We start from the raw sequence: 24699 nt of genomic DNA on the forward strand, positions 1-24699 counted from the left end.
CTCTACTACTTCCCTAGGTAACCCATTCCAGTGCTTCACCACCCTCCTAGTGAAATAGCTTTTCCTAATATCCAACCTGGACCTCCCCCACCACAACTTGAGACCATTGCTCCTTGTTCTGCCATCTGTCACTACTGAGAACAGCCTCTCTCCATCCTCTTTGGAACCTCCCTTCAGGAAGTTGAAGGCTGCTATCAAATCCCCCCTCACTCTCTGCTTCTGCAGGCTATACAGACCCAATTCCAGTCCCCTAATCATTTTGGTTGCCCTCAGCTGGACCCTCTCCAGTGCGTCCATATCCTATTTGTAGTGGGGGGGCCAGAACTGGACACACTACTCCAGATGTGTCCTCAACAGAGCTGAATAAAGGGGAATAATCACATCTCTGGATCTACTGGCAATGCTCCTCTTAATGCAGCCTAATATGCCATTAACCTTCTTGGCTACAAGGGCACACTGTTGACTCGTATCCAGCTTCTTGTCCACTGTAACCCCCAGGTCCTTTTCTGCAGAACTACTGTTTAGCTGGTTGGTCCCCAGCCTGTAACAATGCTTGGGATTCATCCGTCCCAAGTGCAGGACTCTGCACTTGTCCTTGTTGAACCTCATCAGATATCTTGTGGCCCAATCCTCCAATTTGTCTAAGTCACTCTGGACCCTATCTCTGCCCTCCAGCGTGTCTTCCTCTCCCCCTAGCTTAGCGTCTTCTGCAAACTTGCTGAGGGTGCAATCCATCCCCTCATCCAGGTCATTAATGAAGATATTGAACAAAACCAGTCCTAGAACCGAACCTTGGGGCACTCTGCTAGAAACCGACCGCCATCTTGACATCGAGCCGTTGATCGCTACCTGCTGGGCGCGCCTTTTAGCCATTTTTCTATCCATCTTACCGTCCATTTATCCAATCCACATTCCCTTAGCTTTCTGGCAAGAATATTGTGGGAGACCATATCAAAAGCCTTGCTAAAGTCAAGATATATCACATTCCCTGACTTTCCCATGTCCGCAGAGCCAGTTACCTCATCATAGAAGCTAATCAGGTTGGTCAGACCCTATTTGCCCTTTATGAATCCATGCTGACTATTCCTGATCACTTTCCTCTCTTCCAAGTGCCTTAAGGATCCCTTCCATGATTTTTCCAGGAACCGAGGTAAGACTGACCGGCCTATAGTTCCCTGGATCGTCCTTCTTCCCTTTTTTGAAGATGGGCACTACCTTTCCCTTTTTCCAATCATCCGGGATTTCTCCCGATCTCCACAACTTTTCAAAGATAATGGCCAAAGGCTCCTCAGTGACATTTGCCAACTCCCTCAGTACCCTCGGATGCATTAAGTCCGGACCCATGGATTTAGCTTTTCTAAATAGTTCCTAACTTGTTCTTTCCTCACCAAGGGCTGTCCATCTTCATCCTATCTTGTGTCACTTAGTGCATTAGTCTGGTAGCCGACCTTGTCCGTGAATATAGAGGCAAAGAAAGTATTGAGTACTTCAGCTTTCTCCACATCATCTGTCAATAGGTTACCTCAATCATCCACTAGGGGCCCCACACTCTCCCTGATCACCTTCTTCATGTTAGCATGCCCGTAGAAACCTTTCTTGTTATCCTTCACATCCTTTACCAGTCGCAATTCCAATTGCGCTTTCACCTTCCTGATAACCCCCCGGCATTCTCAAGCTATACTTTTATAGTCCTCCCTGGTCATTTGTCCAAGTTTTCACTTTTTGTAAGCTTCCTTTTTTGAGCTTAAGTTCACCAAGGATTTCCCCTGTAAGCCAATCTGGTCTCCTACCATGTTTGCCTCTCTTGCTAGGCATTGGGATGGTTTCTTTCTGTGCCTTCAATAAGGCTTCTTTAAAATACTGCCAGCTGTCCTGGACTCCTTTCCCCTTCATGTTAGCGTCCCAGGGGATTCTGCCCATCAGGTGTCTGAGGGAGTCAAAATCTGCTTTTCTAAAGTCCAAGGTGTGTATTTTACTACTCTCTTTTCTTCCTTTGGTCAGGATCCTGAAATCTACCATCTCATGATCGCTGCTTCCAAGGTTGTCACCCACCTCTACTTCCCCTGTTGGTTCCTCCCTGTTTGTGAGCAGCAGGCCAAGCTGCGCATGGCCCCTGGTCAGATCCTTCAGCATTTGTACCAAGAAGTTATCCCCAACATTCTCCAAAAACGTCGTGGATTGCCTGTGTACTGCCGTATTGGTCTCCCAACAGATGTCAGGGTGATTAAAGTCCCCCACGAGAACCAGGGCCTGCTATCTGGAAGCTTCTCTCAGTTGTCTGAAGAAAGCATCATCTACCTCATCCACCTGATTCGGTGGCCTGTAGTAGACACCAACCACAACATCACTGCTGTTGTTTGCACCTCTGAATTTAACCCATAGACTCTTAACAGGTTTTTCTCCCTCTGTATACTGGAGTTCTGAGCAAACATAGTGCTCTCTTATGTATAGTGCAACTCCTCCTTTTCTCCCCTGCTTGTTCTTCCTGAACAGTCTATACCCTTCCATGACAGCGCTCAAGTCAGGTGATTCATCCCACCAAGTCTCTCTTATCCCATTTAAATCATATTTCTTGGTCTGGGCCAGGGCCTCCAGTTCTTCCTGTGTGTTGCCCAGACTTCTCGCATTAGTTTACAAACACCTCAGATAACCAGTTGATTGATTCGAATGGATAAGATAGGGCAGGAGTCCTCCTTTGTTGTTTGTTCCTCTTTGCATTTCTTCCCGGTAACCGAACTTTCCTACTCCCCTCAGGGTTTTGGTCACCGTCCCCCAACAAACCTAATTTAAAGCCCTCCTCACTAGGTTTGCAAGGCTGCCTGTGAAGATGCTCCTTCCTCTCTTGGTTAGGTGGAACCTATCTCTTCCTAACAATCCTTGTGCCCGGAACAAAGTCCCATGGTTGAAGAAACCAAAGCCCTCTCTGCGACACCACCTGCGCAACCACGCATTTACTTCCTGAATTCGACAATCTTTGCCCAATCTTTTCCCTTTAACAGGGAGGATGGACGAGAACACCGCTTGCACTCCGAATTCTTGGATCCTTCTTCCCAGCACTACATAATCCACAGTAACCCACTCAAGGTCATTCTTGGCCATATCGTTAGTTCCCACATGGAGAAGCAGGAAGCGGTAGTGATCCGAAGGTTTGATCAGTTTTGTAAGCCTCTCAGTCACATCCTGAATTCGAGTTCCCAGTAAGCAGCACACCTCTTGAGTTTCCAGGTCTGGACGGCGGATGGATGGCTCAGTCCCTCTTTGGAGGGAGTCCCTGACCACCACCACCCATCATCTTCTTTTGGGGATGGTGGTTGTGGAACCCCCATCCCTAGGACTACGCATCCCATGCCTTCCAGTAGATGGTGTTCCCTTGCGGTTTCTTCCTTGTGAGGTCCCTTCCGAAGCATTCACCACCGCAGAGCTTGTGGAGAGAGCCTGAAAGTGATTACTTAATTCTATAGCATTGGGGGATTCTTGTGTTGGCCTTTTTCCCCTTCTAGAAGTTACATGCTGCCAGTTCTCTTCCTGGTCCCATATTGTCCTCTCTGGCTCTTCCACCTGCCGTGCTTGCAGGATTAAATTCTGCCTTCTGTCGAGGTAGTCTTCATCCTCTCTGATCGAGCGTAGGGGCGACACTTGGGCCTCCTGTCGTCTAATTTTTTCTTCCAAAATGGAAACCAGCTTGCACTTAGTGAAGATGAAATCCGTTCTTTCTTCCTGGAGGAAGACAAACATGGCACACACTGTGCAGGAAATAGCAGATCTATCATCATCCATACTTGTTGTCCTGTTCGCAAGCTCCTTGGTCACTTGCTCACTGCTTTATAAAGCCCTGGACAGCGATCTGCACGAGTGCCTTCGCTGTTTGGGGGAAGAACTTCGCACTGAGAAGTGCACAATCTATAGAAGTTTTAAGCCCCACACCAGAAAGGACTGGGAGTATAGGCTCCAGCAGCTCCTTATGGAATCGATACTGAAATCCCCCAAGAAGTTGGCACCTGGAGCCAGCTTGGTGTGGAATGCTCTGGCTTCTGTGAGCGATGATGTACTGGAAATGAGCACGGCCAAAGAATTCTAGCACCAGTGAGCTTTGGCGCCGGGCACCCCAGCACCGAGGCACAGATCCACTTCACCGGCACTGTGCAGCAGGAGGGGGTGGATAAGGGTAGATCCCTTCCGCTTCCTCCCTCCCTCCCCCCAATAAATCTTGACGGAGACAGGACTGACCACGCTGAAACACCCCAGCGTGAGAAGCCCAGCACATGCCGTCAACTCTGGCACCGGGACCGACACTGTCGAGTCGGACATGCAACTAAATACTGAGAGAGAGAAATCTAGTGCAGGTCCTGAACTCCCCCTTAGGCACCCAACACCTATGGGGCAGCCCAGACCTCATAGATATCTTGGAGGCCAAAGCATGCAGGGAGCACAAGGAGTCACTGCCACTGCCGAGACCATACTGGTTGTTAAAGGGAAAGTCGGCACTGCTGTGCAGACCTCTGTCCGCAGAACGGCACTGGGACAGGTCATCGTCGTTGGACAGATCCCCTTCGCTGGTGCAGTGCTCTCCCCCACCGACACCAACCCCCAGGGTGTTACCAGACAACTGACGCCCAGCACTGAGATTGATCTGCCATTCCAGGTTGAGGTCCAGGATCTCATGGCAGCTTCCGAGGTCCAGACTCTCTCGGTACTGCTCAAGGTCGCCAAAGAGGTCTCGTTGTGTGGCACTGGCCTTAGCAGCATTGCCATGATCATCACAGTCAGTCTGAATCTGTTGTGGTATTGAACTGCTTTTGAAGGAGGTTTATTGGATGGGACCCCTCCAGCACCATGGCAACAGCAGTGGCCGCATACAGTGGCCCTTCTGGATGCCCCTGGACATATAATTGGTCCCAGGGTGAGCCTAGGTCAACAGCATCAACAAGCCACAGGTCCCGATCCCCACGTCACCACTCAGAGGCACCTTTTGCAACAGAGTCCCATCCACTGTGATGCGATATCCCACCACCTGAGCGCAGGGCTCAGCCACCCAGCTTGAGATGCCAGATAGCACCATATGTGGGTCATGGAACCTAGTAACTTTCAGAACTTGGGGGAGACAGTGGGGCCACCCAGGCCTATTCATCCTCATCCCCGCGATGAAGTGGTGGTGGGCACCTCTATGGCTGGTCCAGCTCCAGTCAACCATAGGACTTACCAAGAGCTACCCAAAATGTGAATCTCCCCATGGAGGAGATACAGGAACCAGAGGACCCCATGGTGGACATCGTTTCACCAGAAGGACCATCTAGAGTAGCTGTGCCAATTGTAAAGACTCTACAGTCCATCTACACAAACTTGTGGCAGACTCTGGCTTCCAATCCCCGATGGCCAAGGGCATGGAGAGGGGGTACTTCATTCCTTCCAAGAGATGTGAGTTTCTATACTTATACCCCCATCCTTCCTCACTTGTGGTCTCTGCTGTCAACAAAAAGGAGAGGCAAGGTCAACAGGCCTCTGACCCGAATGTGAAGGAGGCCAAAAAGATTGCCTGGTTCTGTAGAAAGGTCTACTTGGCAGGGGGCCTGCAGCTGAGGATCGCAAATCAGCAGGTAATCCTCAGTCTGTATGCCTTTAAGTCATGGGATGCACTCTCCAAATATAAAGAGCTGTTGCCCCATGACACCCAGCAGTAGTTCAGAGGCCTGTCAGAGGAGGGCTGTACTATAGCAAGGACATCCCTTCAGGTGGCTCTGGACTCAGCGGCATACCAGGGCAACTGGGGGAAAATGCATACATGAGACACACACCCCATAGGAACCACAGGTGCAGGACATCTTGCAAAGACATGCTGTTCCCCTTCACCCAAGGGGAGCGCAGAGATGAGCTTGCACCTGGCAGTCAGCCTGCCTGAGCCCTGCTGCGCTGGCCCACCAATCACAATTAACTGGCTGAGGCTTCAGAATCAACCAGTTGAACGTGATCACCGTGTTGGTGACTCCTGATCTAAATAATCTATAATAATTGAAATGTGACCTGCAAAGAAAATTGTCAAAATTCCTTCAACTTTGGTACTTTTTGCTGAATTGGGCCTTGTACAGGGATATATTGGGTTAATGGGATTAGTCAGCGTGTCAATCAAAAGCTTATCTGTGCAGACTGCCATCCCTAGGTTAAGTCTTTGTAACATGTTGCAGTTTGCCTTCAGAGGGCCCATTGTTAGTACTAGATGCAGCATTGCCCATTTTAAACACAAGTACTGTTGACATACCTAGCACTGACTGGCTGCCCAGGGGTGAGCGCACATAAGATACAAGACTCTCTCAATGGTCAGTTCACCATTGAGGCAGGGGAATTGTGCAGTACTGTACTATAGGCTAAGAGGTGTGACGTGGGGAGAACACTTCAGGAGCTCCTGATTCTTGGTATTGGTCACTCAATTTCCACAGGCTATGTTCATCCTGGAAGACATTTCAGTACTTAGAGTGAGCAGGGAAGCAAAGGAGGGCCTTTTAGTTGACTGCAGGTTCCATCTGGGCCCATATGCAGCTTGTCTTTGTGCAGTGATGGCCTCCCACCCCCAATGGTACAGCGGCAAGACAGTGAACACACAAGCCTTGCCAGCAAACTTACACAGACATGTGGCCCAGCAGCTTCATGACACTTTTAATGAAATCTATGAGGCAGATTACCATGAAGTGAGAGATTGCATCAACTACCTGTTCAGCATCTGAGCAGCAGCAAAACACAGACTCAGGCTTCCTTTCTGCAAGCCTCCCACACCCCACAACTCACTTGAGTGCTTCTGGAAGTCAAATCCACTTACTTGGCACATCCTCCACAACCTCTTACTGCTGCAACTGGCTCGCCTGATAGGGGGTACAAAAGAACTCCTGACTGCATGCATCTGTGGATGTTAAGTTGTCCTCTGGGCTTGGGACCTCTCCCCCTCAGCATTCTTGTCCATGATTTCCTCTTCCTGGCTCAGTCTGCTGTAGGATGGCTCCTGAAGCCCTGAAGTATCCATGTATGGAATGTCATCCAGCTCTTTGTAGAACCAGCAGCTCATGGGCGCAGCACTGGAACGGTGGTTTGCTTCCCATGACTTGTGATAGGCATTTTGCTGCTCCTTCACTTTGACCCCGCGCTGCAGTATGTCCCAGTCATGGTCCCTTTCAGTCATATGTCTGAAGATCTGCCTCTAAGTATCCTAATTTCTGTGATTGGAGCTCAGCAAGGACTGCACAGCTTCCTCTCCCTGTACAGTGATGAGGTCCAGCAACTTGGCATGGCTCCAAACAGGGGATCTCCTGGAGTTTGGAGCAGGCATGGCCAGCTAGAAAGATGCATTGAGAACTCACAATGAGTCACTGAGCAAACAAGAAAGGGACTTTCAAATTTCCAGAGCAATGAAGGGGGCAGGTCGGAGGGTTAGTCACCTGAGAGCAGGGCAGTAGACGTCAAACAGATGACCAGAGAGGCAAGAACCAGCATTGTGGGAGGGCACCACAGGCCAGTCAGAACTCAGTACTACACCACGGTGTCCACGCTGGCACCCCACTGCTCTATTCAGACACTAGCAAGCTCTACATTTCTTGCTGAGATGGTTTACCTAGAGCACAGCAACTGCGGAGCTAGTGTGCACCAAGCGCTATGCCAGTGTGGACACCTTGGAAGCTACAGTGCTGGGAGCTGGTTTAGTGAGCGGTAACTTGCTCACAGTGTAGACTTGCCTTTTTCTGATTCTTTGATGGCATTCAGCAGAGTGAAAGAATTTTGATCATTTCCTTTCTTGCACCCTGTTAAATGATTAAATTACAGTGCACTGTAGAAGAAATTGTTGAGCAACATGTCAGATTTTATTATCCCCTTCATTTTTAAATTTAACATTCTAAATGCTAGACTAAGTAATTAGTCTGTGTTAACTTCTTTTGTAGATCTGTACTTGTTAATGTATTCTTTTTTACTGTCAGGAAAAAATAGTTAAACTTTTCACTTACCAATGGTAATGTTTGGCCTAAATTTATGATTATTTTATAATTGTTTAGCTTTGCCTATAAGTTAAGACCTTGTTTTTGTGTTGCATGTTACAGAAATATTTCAATGTTTCCTATCAGCCCGTGAAGTAGCTCGCAGTCGGGATCGAGATAGGATGAACACTGGAAATGGGACTAGAGTTGATGATCAGCCTCCTCAGTCCCAACAGGAACGAAGAGTTAGCACAGATCTTCCTGAGGGTCAAGATGTGTACACTGCTGCATGCAACTCTGTGATCCACAGATGTGCCTTGTTGATCTTAGGAGTAAGCCCTGTTATTGAAGAGCTCCAAAAACGAAGGGAGGAAGGACAATTACAGCAACCTTCAACTAGTACTCCTGAGGGGATTGGTCTTATGACTAGGTAGGATTCATTGTATTTAAAGTAGTTAATTTTTCTCTAGTTCTTTCCAAAAATATTGCTTAACATTTGATAGATAATCCTTGAAGGTAAACTGAGAATATGATAACAAAGAAAAAGAATTCAAGAGTTTAGACAAAACAACACCAGAAAGGAAGTCTAACCAGTTTCATTGTCTAAATTGGAGTGAAATATTGTGTCAAGTCCCCTCCTCTGGACTGCGCTAAGTCCCCTCCACCATCAGAGCCTGGCCCCCTCCCCACCCTCAAGCTGCACTGTTCCCTCTCCGCCATCCGAGCCTGACTCCTTCTCCCCCTCCTCCGCCGGCCACCCCAGGTCCCCTCCCTGCAGCCACACAGCTACCCCCAGCCTGCCCCCTCCTCCCTGGCCAGACACCCAGCCTCTCCCCCCGGCCAAACACCTACCCACAGAGGGGGGTTGGCGAGCACAGTGAGCAAGAGTGTGGCCCCCTAGTCATTTTAATAATCTGAGCTATTGATAGCAACACAGATGTATTTTTTAAATTACATCTATCTTGACATCACCTTTTTAACTTCTATCATAGCGTTCAGTAGTGTTTGTGAAAAGCCTCTCGTGTTTCTAGCTCTTTTTTGATGGTTTCACATTTAAACTGATTTAAATTGAAATGTTAATAAAAATGTATAATTTCAGTGCCATTTTTATTCCTTTTGGTTGATGGGAGTCCAGCCATTAAAACATGGACAGCTGTCTCTGGTGTCTTTTGTTTTCAGCATATTGACCTTAAGATGAATTTATTGGGTTAAATGAATCTAGTGCCTGTCCGTCCAGTTCTTTCTTACTTAGTTGTCATGTCCACCCTGCTAGACATATTAAATGTTTCTAGTTAATGTATGGTACTGTATGTAACACATACTTAGAGTTCCAGCAAATCAGTCAGCTCAGGTTGCTGTCAATTGTGCTGGCCAATAAGAATGCAGAGAAGCAATAATGTACAGTAATACAGGGTATTAGCAATCACTTACAAACCCTTCTGTTCCCTGTTAGGATGATAAGATGTCCGCTTTAGAAAAGAGGAGACTTGGGCAGGGGGGGAGGGTGGCTATGATAGAGGTATATAAAATCATGACTGGTGTGGAAATGTTACTTATTCCCCTAATTTAAGAATTAGGGGTCACCAAATGAAATGAATAGGCAGCAGGTTTAAAACAAACAACATGAAGTTTTTCTTCACTCAGCGCACAGTTAACCTGTGGAACACCTTGGCAGAGGATGTTGTGAAGACTAGGACTTCAACAGGGTTCAAAAAAGAGCTAGATAGATTCATGGAGGTTATAGAATCATAGAGCTGGAAAAGACCTCAGGAGGTCATCAAGTCCAGCCCTCCCCCCTGCCCATAGCAGGACCAATCCCAACTAAATCAACCCAGCCAGGGCTTTGTCAAGCTTAGACTTAAAAAGCTCTAGGGATGGAGAGTCTCCCACCTCCCTAGGTAACCCGTTCCAGTGCTTCACCACCCTCCTAGTGAAATAGTTTTTCCTTACATCCAACCTAGAATTCTCCCTCTGTAACTTGAGACCATTGTTCCCCTTTCTGCCATCCATCACTACTGTGAACAGCCTCTCTCCATTCTCTTTGGAACCTCTCTTCAGGAAGTTGAATGCTGCTATGAAATCCTCCCTTACTCTTCTCTTCTGCACACTAAATAAGCCCAATCCCTCAACCTCTCCTCATAGGTCATGTGCTCCAGCCCCCTAATAATTTTGGTCACCCTCCACTGGACCCTCTCCAATGGGTCCACGTCCTTCCTATAGTGGGGGGCCCAGAACTGGACACAGTATTCTAAATGTGGCTTCACCAGAGCTGAATAAAGGGCAATAATCACTTCTCTGGATCTGCTGGCAATGCTCCTCCTAATGCACCCCAATATGCCATTAGCCTTCTTGGCTACAAGGGTACACTTTTGACTCATATCCAGTTTCTCATCCACTCTAATCCCCAGTTCCTTGTCTGCAGAACCGCTACTTAGCCATTGAGTCCCCAGCCTGTAACAATGCTTGGGATTCTTCCGTCCCAAGTGCAGGACTCTGCACTTGTCCTTGCTGAACCTCATCAGATTTCTTTTGGCCCAATCCTCTACTCTGTCCACGTCACTCTGGACCCTATCCCTGCCCTCCAGTGTATCTACCTCTCCCCCTAGCTTAGTGTCATCTGCGAACTTGCTGCGGGTGCAATCCATCCCCTCATCCAGGTCATTAATAAAGATGTTGAACAAAACCAGTTTAAGAACAGATCTTTGGGGCACTCTGCTAGAAACCGATCACCAACCTGACATCGAGCTGTTGATCACTGCCTGTTGGGTCCAACAGTCTAACCAGCTTTCTATCCATTTTACAGTCCATTTATCCAATTCATATTCCCTTAACTTGCTGGCAAGAATATTGTGGGACACTGTATCAAAAGCTTTTCTAATGTCAAGATATATCACATCCACTGACTTTCCCATATCTATAGAGCCAGTTACCTCATCATAGAAGCGAACCAGGTTGGTCAGGCACAAATTGCCCTTCGTGAATCCATGTTGACTATTCCTGATTGCTTTCTCCTCCTTTCAAGTGCTTCAAAATGGATTCCTTGAGGACCCCCTCCATGATTTTTCTGGGGACTGAGGTAAGGCTGACTGGTCTGTAGTTCCCTGGGTTGTCTTTCTTCCCTTTTTTAAAGATGGGCACTACATTTGCCTTTTTCAGTCATCCGGGATCTCTCCCCATCTCCACAACTTTTCAAAGATAATGGCCAAAGGCTCCACAATGACACTTGCCAACTCGCTCAGTATCCTCAGATGCATTAAATCCGGACCCATGGATTTGTGTGTGTTTAGCTTTTCTAAATAGTTCCTAACTTGTTCTTTCCCCACCACAGGCTGCCCACCTCCTTCCCATGCTGTGTTGCCTAGTGCATTTGTCTGGGAGCTGACCTTGTCTGTGAAGACAGAGGCAAAGAAAGCATTGAGTACTTCAGCTTTTCGCACATCATGGTTACCTCCCTCATCCAGTAAGGGCCCCATAGCCTCTCTGATTGCCCTCTTATTGCTAACATTCCTGTAGAAACCTTCTTGTTATCCTTCACATCCATTGCTAGGTGCAATTCCAATTGCACTTTCATCTTCCAGATAACTCCCCTGAATTCTCTAGCAGTATATTTATACTCCTCACTAGTCATCTAGTTTCCAAGTTTCCACTTCTTGTAAGCTTCCTTTTTGTGTTTAAACTCACCAAGGATGTCCTCGGTAAGCCAATCTGGTTGCCTAACACATTTGCTTTTCTCGCTGCGCATCAGGATGGTTGCTTTCTGTGCCTTCAATAAGGCTTCTTGAAAATACTGCCAGCTCTCCTGGACTCCTTTCCCCTTCATGTAAGCATCCCAGGCCCATCAGTTCTCTGAGGGAGTCAGTCTGCTTTTCTGCAGTCCAGGATGTGTATTTTGCTACTCTCCTTTCTTCCTTTGGTCAAGATCTTGAAATCTACCATCTCATGATCACTGCTTCCCAGGTTGTCACTCACCTCTATTTCCCCTATTAGTTCCTCCCTGTTTGTGAGCAGCTGTTTGTGTCCATCAATGGCTATTAGCTAGGGTGGGCAGGAACGGTGTCCCTAGCCTCTGTTTGTCTGGAAATGGATGACGAGAGGGATCACGTGATGACTACTTGTGTTCCCTCTCTCTGGTGCATCTGGTATTGGCCGCGGTCGGCAGCCAGGTTACTGAGCTAAATGGACCTTTGGTCTGATCCAGTATGGCCATTCTTATGTTCTGTTTTTAAACGGACAGTCCCATATTTAAGCCCTCGTGCTGGTTTCCCTACTTTTTTTTTTTTTTAATGGGCAATTTGCCCATATTTTTTGTCTTCTCTCTGATCAGTATTGATGGGTCTTGTTCCTGGCTGGATCCTTCTTCACCAGCTGCCCACCCACCAGCAATGAGTGGGGGGGATCCAGTGGCTAATGATAGAGTGAGTACGCAAGGCTGGTGGCTGAGCAAAACTGGTCAGATCATTCAGCTCACCAAACAGCCTGGCTGGCGGGCTCTTTCCTTTCCCCACTGCCTTTGGCTGGGCTGGCACCCAGGGAAAGCTCAAGACCCTCTGGCCCAGTGCACTGGCCAGGAGGAGCCAAGCTCTGCAGGTGCCAAAGCTTTACAACAGTGCTGATATGGGAATGCTTTTCTGTCCCTTAGCTAAGCTCTGGAGTGGTGGGGATGTGAGGCTGCTTTGTCTGCCAGGTACCCTCCTCTGCTGATTCACCTCTGTGATTGGGTTTGCTAAAGCCCCTGCAGTGGTTACCTGGGCCGTGATGCTCAGTGCACCTTAGGGCTGAAACTCCTTCCTGCCTGAGCTGTAGCCAGTATACAGGAGGTCTCTGGGTTATGTTAGTGGCCAGCAGCAGCTTGCAGGGGCTAGCTGCCTTTCTACACGATGTGGGCAGGAAGGGTCAAGCTACTCCTAGCTATTGTGGGGAGAGGGAATGATAGAGAACAGATAACCTCTAGAAAAACATGAGCAAGGTCATCCCTATCCCCGCCCCCAACTCCAGCCCCCTTCAGCTGAAAGCAACTTCCATCCTTTCCCTCCCACAGAATGCTGAAAGGCTGCTGCTTGCCACTTTGTCTTCCTCCCTCCCCTCTCCTCCTCCCCCCCCGATGTTGCCTTGAAAAGACATTGGCCCCAGGTACTAGGGGAGGCATGTTTGTCCTGGGAGCCCAGCCAGACATGGAGGGTGGAGTGCATTGGTTAGGGAGGGCTGGGTCAGATTAGTCAGTCACCTCCATCTCCATATAAAAGTGTAGAAGAATGTGTGCATGTCACTTCCCTCCATGCAAATCCTAAGGTATATATAAAAAGACTCCAGCTTCTCAGTATTTCTTTTTAATAGGAGCTCAATCAACTAGATGGTAACTTGAATGATTGCCATTGAACTCGCTTGAATATGAGTAACTTTATCAGGTGTCCCATATTCAATATAGAGAAATATGGTCATCATATCCCCTGTTGGTCTTGAGTCGGTCCTAGTTAGGCTTCTCCCAAATAAAGCTGAGTTGTCAGATAAATCAATATTTGACTCTGTGCTTACTTTTGTCTGATATAAACGTTAGTGGCAGTATAGGTATATAGCATACACACTTATTAATGGAAAAACTTAAACAACTAATAGTCTAGCAGCACCTTAAAAACTAACAAAACATGTAAATGGTACCATCAGCTTTTGTGGATACAATCCACTTCTTCAGATGACTCGAGTATTAGAAGTCCAGATCCAAGAATAAATAAGGGAAGGCGGAGATAAAAAAGGAGGAAAAAGGAAAAAAAAAAAAAAGAGAGAAAAATAGTGAATTGGATATGTTCAAGTTACAAAAGGCTGATAAGAACAATTTGCACCTCAATAAGTGCCCATTGTTTGGTTAAAGTCATTAGCAGGGCTTGACGAACCGCGGCGAAAGCGGCTCGCCAGCCCCACACTGCGCATGCGCAAGAGCCACATTGCACATGCGCGCACGGGCGAGTAGATTCAATAGATCGTCGAGCCCTTCCATTAGGATGTGGAAGATGGTGTGCAAGCCAGCCGATATCTGTATTCATTCCTCTCTGATAACTTCATTTACAAGTTTGATTCTTAAGTCCCAACCCTTCCCTGTGTATTTGCCTTGTGGAATTCGCCTGAAACAACACTGTGACTCTAAGATCCATTAATGGGTGACGAGGCAGGTTAACGTATTCTCCAATAGGTTTCTGCGTGTTGCCTTTTCGGAGATCTGATTTGTGTCCATTATTTTTTTCCCAGAGAGATTGTCCAGGTTGGCCAATATACATGGCAGTGGGGCATTGCTGACATTTGATGGCATAGATCACAGTAGTGGATGTGCAGTTAAATTAGCCCCTGATGTGATGGCTGATGTGGTTGAGTCCAGTGATGAAATCACTTATGTAGATGTGTGGACGGAATTCGCACCGGGGCTGATTTTAGAGGTGGACTCCTGGATGATTATGATGTAGGTGTATTGCTTGGACTGAACCAGGCTGAGGTTGATGGTGAGGGTGGAAGTTGTTGAAATCCCTGTGAAATTCAAGAGTCTCTTTCCTATGGGTTCATATGATGAAGATGTCATCAATGTAGCATAAGTAGAGTAAGGGTACTAGGGGCAAGAGCTAAGGAAACATTCAAGGTCAGCCATAAAGATGTTGGCATATTGTGGAGCCATGCTGGTGCTCATAGCTGTGCTGCTGACTTGAAGACACAAATAGTCTCCAAATCAGAAATAGTTGTGGGTGAGGACAAAGTCGCAGAGCTCTGTAACCAGGTGTGCAGTGGTGTCATCGGAGATAGTGTTCCTGATGGCCTGTAATCCGTCTTCATGTGGAATGTTGGTGTAAAGAGCTTCTACGTCCATGGTGGCCAGGATGGTGTTTCCAGGAAGTTTACTGATGTTTTGTAGTTTTCTCAGGAAATTGGTGCTGTGTCGAAGATAGCTATGAGTGCTGGTTCCATAGGGTCTGAGGAGAGAGTTAATATAGCCAGGTAATTGTAAGTGTGCCAGTGCTTGAGATGATGGGTCATCTTGGATTTCCAGGTTTGTGTATCTTGGGTAGCAGATAGAAAACTCCTGGTTGTGGTGGGGGGGGGGGGGTGTGAACTTGATCCTGAGCAGTAACAGGGAGCTTCACGAGCAGTTGTTTTAGGGTGTTTTTTTTCCTTAGTGGGATCAGAGGAGAGAAGCTTGTAGAATCTAGTGTTGGTGAGTTGTCTAGTCACTTCCTGTTCGTAATCTGTTCTGTTCATGATGACTATAGCACCCCCTTCACCAGCCTTTTTGATTATGATGATAGAATTGTTTTTGCAGCTGTTGCTGACAATGTCATTAATGGCTCTCAAAGTTAGTGTTGTTTCTTGCCAATTCCATAAGCCACATACACAGGGAATGGTTAGAACTTAACTTCATTTACAATTTTGATTCTTATCAGAGAGAAATGAATAAAGATATCATCTGGCTCGCACATCGGCTCCCACATCCCAATCATTTAACCGACCAACCAAACAATGGGCACTTAATAGAGGTGCAAATTGTTCTTATCAGCCTCTTGTAACTTGAACACTATTTTTCTCTTTTTTTTTCTTTTTACTCTTTTCCCCCTCCCCCCACCTCTTGCCTTCCCTTATTTTTATTCTTGGATCTGGACTTTAATAGTCCAGTCATCTGAAGAAGTGGGTTGTACCCACGAAAGCTCATCTACATGTTTTGTTAGTCTTTAAGGTACTGCCAGTCTCTTCATTGTTTTTTAAGTTTTTCCTGTTACAGACTAACTCAGCTACTGAAACACTTGTTAATGTTCAAAATACAAAGGTTAATTTTTGAAGATTATAGTTTGAAACTAATATTTGTAGCAGAGACTTTGTACAACATTCTATGCTGCTTAATTTACTTTAGTTTTGTATTCTACAAAGAACATTTGTGAATAATTTTCTCTTTTTGTGTGTGTGTTTTGTGAGACAGGAGTGAAAGTCTTACTGCAGAGAGTCGCTCAGTCCACACTAGTTCAAACTATAGGTTGATCAAATCAAGGAGTGAATCTGATTTATCTCAGCCAGAATCAGATGAAGAAGGTTATTCATTGGTAGGTAAAACTGACTTGATATTTTACACAGTTTTGATCTATATCTATATTTTTTCAGCTATGAAAGATCTCTTAAATGTGCCATTTTTCTTGGAAGCATTGTGAATATACAGAGGAAACCACAGCTAACCACATGCATTGCTATTGGAGAAATGAATGATTGCAGAAAAGTTAACTTTAAAATGATTATGGATTAGTTTGATTCTGTTGTTCATCATCAGCAGTGACATTTATACAGCTAAAACTATGTACATAGTCCCTCCCCCACCCCCCACGCAAAGCCTTAGAAATGTTGTTACATGAAGAACTGGAATATTCTGGAGAACATGATTTTAGATTTACGTGTCACCTAGGGTAATGTATTCATGTGGATCATGAAGTTTCGCTAAGAGTCTTTCTTTTAGTTACAGCTATTATTTCTTCTGTAATGTGCTATGTTCTGTCATGTTCTTTAAACTCAAATTGTTTTATATATATATATATATATATATATATATATATATATATATATATATATATATATATATATATAAATTAAAATAGTTTGCTTTATCTCAATTCACTTAGCACTGAAGATTTTTAACAAAGCTAAATCTTGAGGTACTTTTTTCTTGTACAGTTAAACTAACTTAATTTTTTTAATCTAGAGTGGAAGACGAAATGTTGATTTAGATTTGGCACCCTCACATAGAAAAAAGGGTAAGTTTTTATTATACATTGTATATTGATGTAAACCAGTAGATTTTAAATTTTCTTTAGGTATGTTTTAAAGTACTTTTTAAAATTCACATGAAATAACTTGTTTCTGAAGTATCGTGATATGTATGATCTTAGAATGGTTCACGAAAATTCTTTTTTAAAAAATAGAATTTTTGAAGTCTCTTAAAAATTACTGTTAACCATAAATAACCACTCTTTTCTGTGTGTGAGACAAAGATGTCTGGTAAATTCTAGAGCCCATTGTACAAAAACGGCCATACTGGGTCAGACCAGAGGTCCATCTAGCCTATTATTGTGTCTGCTGACAATGGCCAATGCCAGATGCCCCAGAGAGGGTGAACAGAGCAGGTAATGATCACGTGATCCCTCTCCTGTCATTCCTGTCATTTCCAGACAGAGGCTAGACACACCATTCCTACCCATCCTGGCTAATAGCCATTGATGGACGTAACCTTCATGAATTTATCTAGCTCAGTGTTTCTTAAACTTTTAAAGACTGAGGAACACCAAACAATTTTTTTTATGAAGAACGCCAAGGATTTTTTGTTGAACGCAAAAAAAAAGTTGGGGGGAAGGTTGAGCTAAAAAAAGTCTCCTTCCCCTTTAAGGGCGGCCCTTTGAACTCTGTTGTTCTCCGCGGCACACGGAACACAGTTTAAGAAACACTGAGCTAGCTCTTTTTTTGAACTCTGTTGAAATCCTGGTCTTCACACCATCCTCTGGCAAGGAGTTCCACAGGTTGATTGTGCGCTAAGTGAAGAAAAACTTCCTTTTGTTTGTTTTAAACCTGCTACCCATTAATTTCATTTAGTGACCCCTAGTTCTTGTATTATGGGAACAAGTAAATAACTTTTCCTTATTTATTTTTTCCACACCAGTCATGATTTTATAGATCTCTATCATATCTCCCCTTACTATCATATCCCCTTATGTATGTATCTTTTCCTAGTGTGTTACTTCTTAGGAGCTAGTGAGAGCTGTTGAATTATTTTAGATGCACTATAGAGGCACAATCCAATTACTGTCCAGTGTTAAACAAGGTCTGGGGATTGGCATATAGGGACCTCCAGCCTGTTTAGTACCATGACAAACATACTATAAAACTCAAACCAAACTTAAGACATTTATTAATTGAAACACACAAAAGGAAAATAATTAAAACAAGGTAAAAAGTACTAGAACCACAATGATTATCCAAATCATACTTACTATAAACCTAAGTCGTTTCTATAGACTGTCCATTACTGTTCACTGTTTTCATTAATGATTTGGGTTAATGGAGTGAAGTTTATGCTTATAAAATTTGCAGGTAAACACCAAGTCGGGAGTAGTTGCAAGAACTTTGAGGATTAGAATTCAAATTCAAAATGACCTTATTGAATTGGTCCAAAATCAAACAAGATTTAGAGTTCAATAAAGACAAATGCGAAGTACTTCATTTAGGAGGGAAAAATCAAATGTACAACTACAAAATGCGGAATGACTGCCTTGGTGGTAGCATTGCTGAAAATGATCAGGGGGTTGATGCGGATCATAAATTGAATACAAGTAAACAGTGTTGCAACAAAGGCTAATATCACTCTGAGTGATGGAATGGGTTTTTTGAAAGACATGGAGGTAATTGTCCCACTCTGTTCAGCACTGGTGAGGTGCTTAATGGAGTCTTGTGTCAGTTCTGGGTGTGAGAGTTTAGGGAAAATGATAAACTGGAGAAAGTCCAGAAGAAAGGAACAAAAATGATAAAAACTTTAGAAAACCTGGCCTGAGGAAAGATTAAAAAACTGGGCATGTGTAATTTTGAGGAAAGAAAACTGAGAGGAGACCTGATAAGTCTTCAGATATGTTAAGGACTATTATGAAGCAGTTGCTCTCCATGCCCAGTGAATGTAGAACTAATGAGCTAAATCTGTAGCAAGGGGTAGTAAGATTAGGTTTTATGAAAAACTTTCTAATTGAAATGGTAGTTAAGCTCTGGACTATTCTTCCTAGGGAAGTTGTGGAATCCCCATCAGTGGAGGATTTTAAGAACAGGATGGACAAACACTTGTCAAAGATTGTCTAGATTTACTTGATCCTGCCTTGGTACAGGGTGCTGGACTTGATGACCTCTTCCACTGAACATTTCTTGTTGTGTTGTTTTAAAACTTCATTTTGGAAAGGAAACAGATTTGTCTACCTGAACCTGGATGGTTCGCTGATCAGAGGATGGTCTTGGGAGGAGACCAAAACAGCCTTAGATTGTATGCGTTCCCTGTTCTTTCTCTCAGTATCCTGGTGAACTATGAGAAATGTTCCCTCACACTGCTACAGGCAAGAGAGTTTGTAGGAACTCTTCTTTATGCCAGAGAGGCAAAAGCATGTGTGTCAGAGGAAAGATTCTGGACCTTTTATCAGTTGTGCTTATGTTTGGCTAAGACAAGTACATGAGACTCCTAGCCTGTATGATCATGTGCACATATGTACTTTTGCTTGCCAGAATCCATTTGCAGTTGCCAAAATACCTAAGGACCATCGACTCCTGTCCAGGTATTATACAAACAAATGGATAATGCCTGTTGGAGTGTGAATAGTGGCGACTGAATTTGAGAGAAGGGTTACTCCTTCATTCTCCTCAGCAGCAGAGCTGGTCACTGATGCCTCAGACAGATGCCTCAGACTACCTTCAGATTCAAGGCAATGGTCTTATAATCATCTGAAGTTCCTTATGAACTTGTCGTAACTAACATGTGATTAGCCTGCACTGTTTTCCTACTTGTTGTTTGGATCTCTATTCTGCAGATGACAACACTTCAGCCATGCATGTTATGTAAACAAACAAGGAAGTGCTCAATTATCCCTTTGTCTGTAAGCAGTTGAGTTATGGAAGTAGAGCCATCAATAGAGGGAGACTGCTAGCTTGACACTTTCCAGTGACCAGGCATGATCTAGTGCAGTGGTTCCCAAACTTTTTGGCCTCGATCCCCCTTTTTGATTTTTGAGAGAGCCTCACCCTCTTCTTCTTCCCCCCACCCCTCCAATAGCAGCAAAACTTATTGAGCAAAAAAAAAATGGAACTGACCGGGGCCGAAAAATATCAGCAAAACTTGGGGTGGGGAGAGAATTGACCGGGGGGGGGGGGGGAGGGGGTTCACCTCGCGCACAAACCCTGGAATGTCTTCATGCCCCCTTGGGGACACGCCTCCCAGTTTGGGAACCCATGATCTAGTGCAGTTACTGAGCAGAAATGTAGTAACTAGCCTTGAGTGGTCACTGGAGAAATCCAGCTAGGTCTAATATTCTGCCATTAGGAGGCCAGCTCCATAAATCTGTTTGCCTAGCAGTCAATGTTATGCGCAGGGACTTCTGCTTTAGAGGTATGGTGAGCCCAAGTTCCCTTCCAGATAGGTGCGAAGGCATTTAAGATTCCTTGAGACTATCTTTCTGATTCTCTTATCCAATAGGACAAATTTACAATCATTAAGATAGTTGCCTAATCATACAATTATATGGTTGGAAGAGACCTCAGGGGGTCGAGTGCAACCCCTTGTTAAAAGCAGGATCAATCCGAACTAAATCATTCCAGCTAGGGCTTTCTCAAGCCGGGATGTAAAAATTTCTAGGGATGGAAATTCCCCCACCTGCCTAGGTGTCCCATTCCAGTGCTTCACCACCCTCCTAGTGAAATAGTTTTTCCTAATGTCCAACCTAGTCCTCCCACACTGCAACTTGAGACCATTGCTCCGCCTTCTGTCATCTACTTCTGAGAATTGCTTCTTCTTCAAGAGGCGTCCCTGGGGGTGCTCCAGATTGGGTGTTGGTACGTCCCAGTGCCTCTAGATGGATTTTTGCTAGCAGTGCATTGGGGCCACGCATGCGTGGTGCACAGTGCGCGCAGGCCCCCCTGTGCCATCAGGCATGCGAGGCCACCCTCCGTTCAGTTCCTTTCTACCATCCCCAGCTTCAGACAGAACTCTCCAGTGCTCTTCACTCCTCAGCTCTTCTAGGAAGAAATTTTAGTTAGTTTAAACCCAAGTCTTACCCCAAGTTATTAGTGTTTCTCTAAAAACCATCCCACCTCCACTCACGCCAGTCAGCTCCCCTGAACATTGCCGTGGCATGGGATCACTTGACTTTAAATGCTGTGCACTCTGCAGTGAATCTCCTCTACACTGAATTCTCCGATTTTGAGTCCAGGTAGACAATGTCACTCTCCATTCTCTGATTATTCAGAATCACCCACCACCCTATCAATGGAGGGGGAAGACGACTTAGATGTTTTTTCACCTCAGCTTCCCCACGCACAGAGGTGTCAGGAATGTCATTTAATCCTATCTAGCCTGATCTTACCAGAGCACCAATGGCTCCCTGGGCTCCACATCCATGGATGCCATCACCAGTGTCTTACCCCCCCACAGTGGCACCTGTGGAACCAATGACCTTAACAACACAAAAAGAGACCACATACAACCAAACACATGGTAAAAGCTCTCTCTCACCCCTGACCCAGTCTCCCCAAACAGGCCTGAGGAAAAATGATACCAAAGGCCATGACTCCCCGAATTCGGCTTCTGGAGTTTTATTCTGCACAAACTTGACTTGAGGGCGTTAAGAAAATATATATATCCGCATCAGCCAATTAGCACACTCCCTCCATGGGATGCCATCAGTCATGGTCCACAACTGCCTACAACTTCTAGGTCACATGGCATTGTGAAATCCTGAGGTCCCCAATGTATGCCTATTTATGAGGTGTATCCAGGGCTGGCTCAAGGGGTTTCTCCAAGGGACTTCACTGTCTTCTTACAGATCATGGAGCCTCCTTTCAAAACATTATCAGATGCTTGTTATGCCATTTTACTACCAAAATGGTCTTTCTCATGATCATCACAAAAGTCTGAAGAATCAGTAAGCACCTGGCTCTTATGTCCCAAGTACATGACACATGCTTCTAGAGCAAAATATGATGAAATAATATCCTAAGTTCTTCCCTGTGCTGAAATCACTCTATTGCAGGGGTGCCACTTAGAAGGGGCTAGTGAGTGGTGTAGTACCCCTCTGAAGTTGGAACCTGTGAATTTCATACTTGATGTCTGCTTTAAGAGTTGTGAGCTACGGCAGGAGTGGGCAATAATTTTTGATGGGGGGGCTACTCCCAAGAATTTGGTATGTAGTTTGAGGGCCACGCTCTTCCATGATACTAATGGAGGAGATGCGGGGTCTGGGATGGAGGTTGAATGCAGAAGAGAGCTGGAGGTAAGGGACTGGAATGCAGGAGAGGGTGTGAGATCTGGGAGGGAGTTTGGGTAAAGGTGGAGGTTGTACCCTGGGGCGGGAGACTGAGATGCAGGGTCTGGGAGAAGTGTTCCCTGAGTGCTTAGGCAGCCACCCTTGTGAAATACAGGTGCTGCCCAGCTGATTAACAGAGTGCCCACAGCAGCTAGCATGTGTTTCTATCGGTGGTGCCTATCCACACATGCATCAGTGCACATGACAACATTTATTCTTCACATGGATAAAAAAATTAGAGAACTTTGTCTGTTAGGGGGTGCATGAGAGGATTCTGACTTGGAGGAGGGTGTAGGAGGGAATGCAGGATATGGGAAGGGATTGTGACCTGGGGCAGGAGTGCAGGAGGAGGTGCAGGGATTTGGATTGTGACTGGGAGTAGGAATTTGGGGTGCACAGTCTGGGGGGGGGGAGGTATGGGTGAAGAGGGTTGGGTTATGTGGGGTAGGGGTGAAGGAGCAGAGGCAGAGAGTTGGGAGATAGTGGGCTGGGTGCCAGAGGCAGGCTATGGCCAAGAGGTACTTACCTGGGAGGCTTCCAGCCAGCAGCCCTGCAAAGCAGGTTCCTTAGTCAGACAAGGCCTTGTATGCTGTTCTGAATACTATGAGCCCAAGGGAAGCTGAAGGAATACTTTGCACACTGCCTGTCCTTCAAATAGACAGTTTCCAGTGGCCAGAAACAGGACAGTGGGAGGTGCAAGACTGTGCTGGGGATGAGGGCAGTGTCAAGGCCTCTCCCCCTTCTCACCTTGGGTTCACAACATTCAGAAAACTGCTCTGCGTAGAGTGTGGGAGCTGGGAGGTGGGCTGAATCCAGCAGCTTGGCAGACCAAATCCAGCCCATGAGCTGTATTTTGCTGACCCCTGGGCTAAGACATACACTTAAACTGCAGCAGAGCTTGTGCTGCTCCCAGCTTTGCCTTTGAAGGAGGGAGTTTGTTTATAAACAGAGGCTGATTAAAATAACAAAGAGATTGTAGTTCAAGTCATTGAAGGATCTTTAGAGGATCATGAAACCATTGTCAGGTACTCCACTTAAGATAGAAAACAAAAGGGAGAAATAAATACTGTGCTCCAGAAGTAGCCTCAGCTACTCAGGCCCAGTGCTGTTCAACTTATTCAGAAATTATCTTGGAAAAGGGGTAAACAGGTGGCAAAATTTGCAGAGAATACAAAATTACTCGTAATAGTTAAGTCCAAAGCTGACTGCTAAGCTACAAAGAGATCTTACAAAACTGGGAGATTGGCAACAAAATGGTAGATGGAATTCATAATGATAAATGCAAAGCAATGCACGTGGGAAAAATATCCAAACTATCCGTACAAAAATGATGGGGTCTAAATTAGCCATTAGCACTCAAGAAAGAGATCTTAGAATCATTGTAGATAGTTCCCTGAAAACATCTACTCAGTTTTCAGCAGCAATCTAAAAAGCTAACAAAATATTGGGAATCATTAGTAAAGAAATAGTTAAAACAGAAAATATCATATTGCCTCTATATAAAGTCATGGTATGCCCACATCGTCAATACTGCCTGCAGATCTTGTCAACTGCCATTTAAAAAAAAAAGATGCATTGGATTTGGAAAATGTATGGAGAAGGGCAACAGAAATTATTACAGGTAAGGAACAGCTTCCATATGAGAAGAGCTAAAAAAGATTGATTTTTCAGTTAAAAGAATAAAGTAAAGAGTGGGGGGGGATACGTTAGCTGTCTATAAATTCATGAATGGTGTGGAAAAACTGAATAAGGAAATGTTCTTTACTCTTCACTAATCTAACACAAGAAGCTCACCCAATGAAATTTATATGCAGAAGATTTAAAATAAACAAAAGAAATTATTTTTTCGTGGTTAAACTGTGGGGCTGTTTGCAAGGGGATGGTGGAAAAAACCAAATTATAACAGGATTCCAAAAAGAACAAAATAAGTTCAGGAGAGGTCCATCAATGGCTACTAACTTGGATGGGCAGGAATGGCATTCCTATCCTCTGTTTACCAGAAGCTGGGAATGGGTGACAGGGAACAGATCACTTGATTACCTTTTTCAGTTCATTCCTTCTGAAGCACCTGGCATTGACCACTGTTGGAAGACAAGATACGGGGCTAGATGGACCTTTGGTCTGACTGAGTGTGAGCATTCTGACATTCTTATATAAAACCCAGATGTATCTTCTGCTCCTTGCTGTATCCCACTAGAATCCATTTTTCTCCCAGAGCTGAGAGAGAGCCAACCAGACCCGTGTGTGTGTGTGTGTGTGTGTCTGTCTCTCTCTCTCTCTCTCTCCGAAGTTAATAACAAAGTAAGAATATATATTCAAATTTTAAACCTAGCTAGTGTTCTTTATGTGACTTGCCACAAGATGTCAGAATGCTAGTTTTAGAGCTGAATGGTTCTCATATTTATTTAATTTTATTTGTTTTATGTAGAAATTATATACTGTGCTTATGTCAGCTAATTTTTATCTGCGAAAAAATTAGTTTTTCAAGTGCCCGGGTAAGAGGTGATTTAGATAATGGCATAAAGTGTACATTTATAAAGGGGCGAGAGGGGTTGCGAGTGCTTTGAAGCATAGGATTATAATTCAGAATGATCCGGACAAACTGGAGAAATGGTCTGAAGTAAATAGGATTACATTCAACAAGGACAAATGCAAAGTACTCCACTTAGAAAGGAACAATTAGTTTTACATAT

General features: G+C 45.0%; 1 protein-coding gene across 8 annotated transcripts in view; it reads left to right on the plus strand.

Annotated features, from left to right (window-relative positions):
• The window catches only part of HERC1 (HECT and RLD domain containing E3 ubiquitin protein ligase family member 1), a 215408-nt gene that overhangs the window by 81505 nt on the left and 109204 nt on the right, over positions 1-24699 (plus strand). For 7 of the 8 annotated variants that reach the window (XM_075897632.1, XM_075897638.1, XM_075897635.1 and 4 more), the window contains 3 exons: positions 8076-8382; positions 15901-16021; positions 16669-16720. In XM_075897632.1, coding sequence (XP_075753747.1) covers positions 8076-8382; positions 15901-16021; positions 16669-16720 — 480 coding nt within the window. The remainder of the gene's footprint in view (positions 1-8075; positions 8383-15900; positions 16022-16668; positions 16721-24699) is intronic. The other variant, XM_075897637.1, reaches the window with a different exon arrangement.

Source organism: Pelodiscus sinensis, chromosome 14, assembly GCF_049634645.1.
Source record: "Pelodiscus sinensis isolate JC-2024 chromosome 14, ASM4963464v1, whole genome shotgun sequence".
Taxonomy (NCBI): domain Eukaryota; kingdom Metazoa; phylum Chordata; order Testudines; family Trionychidae; genus Pelodiscus; species Pelodiscus sinensis.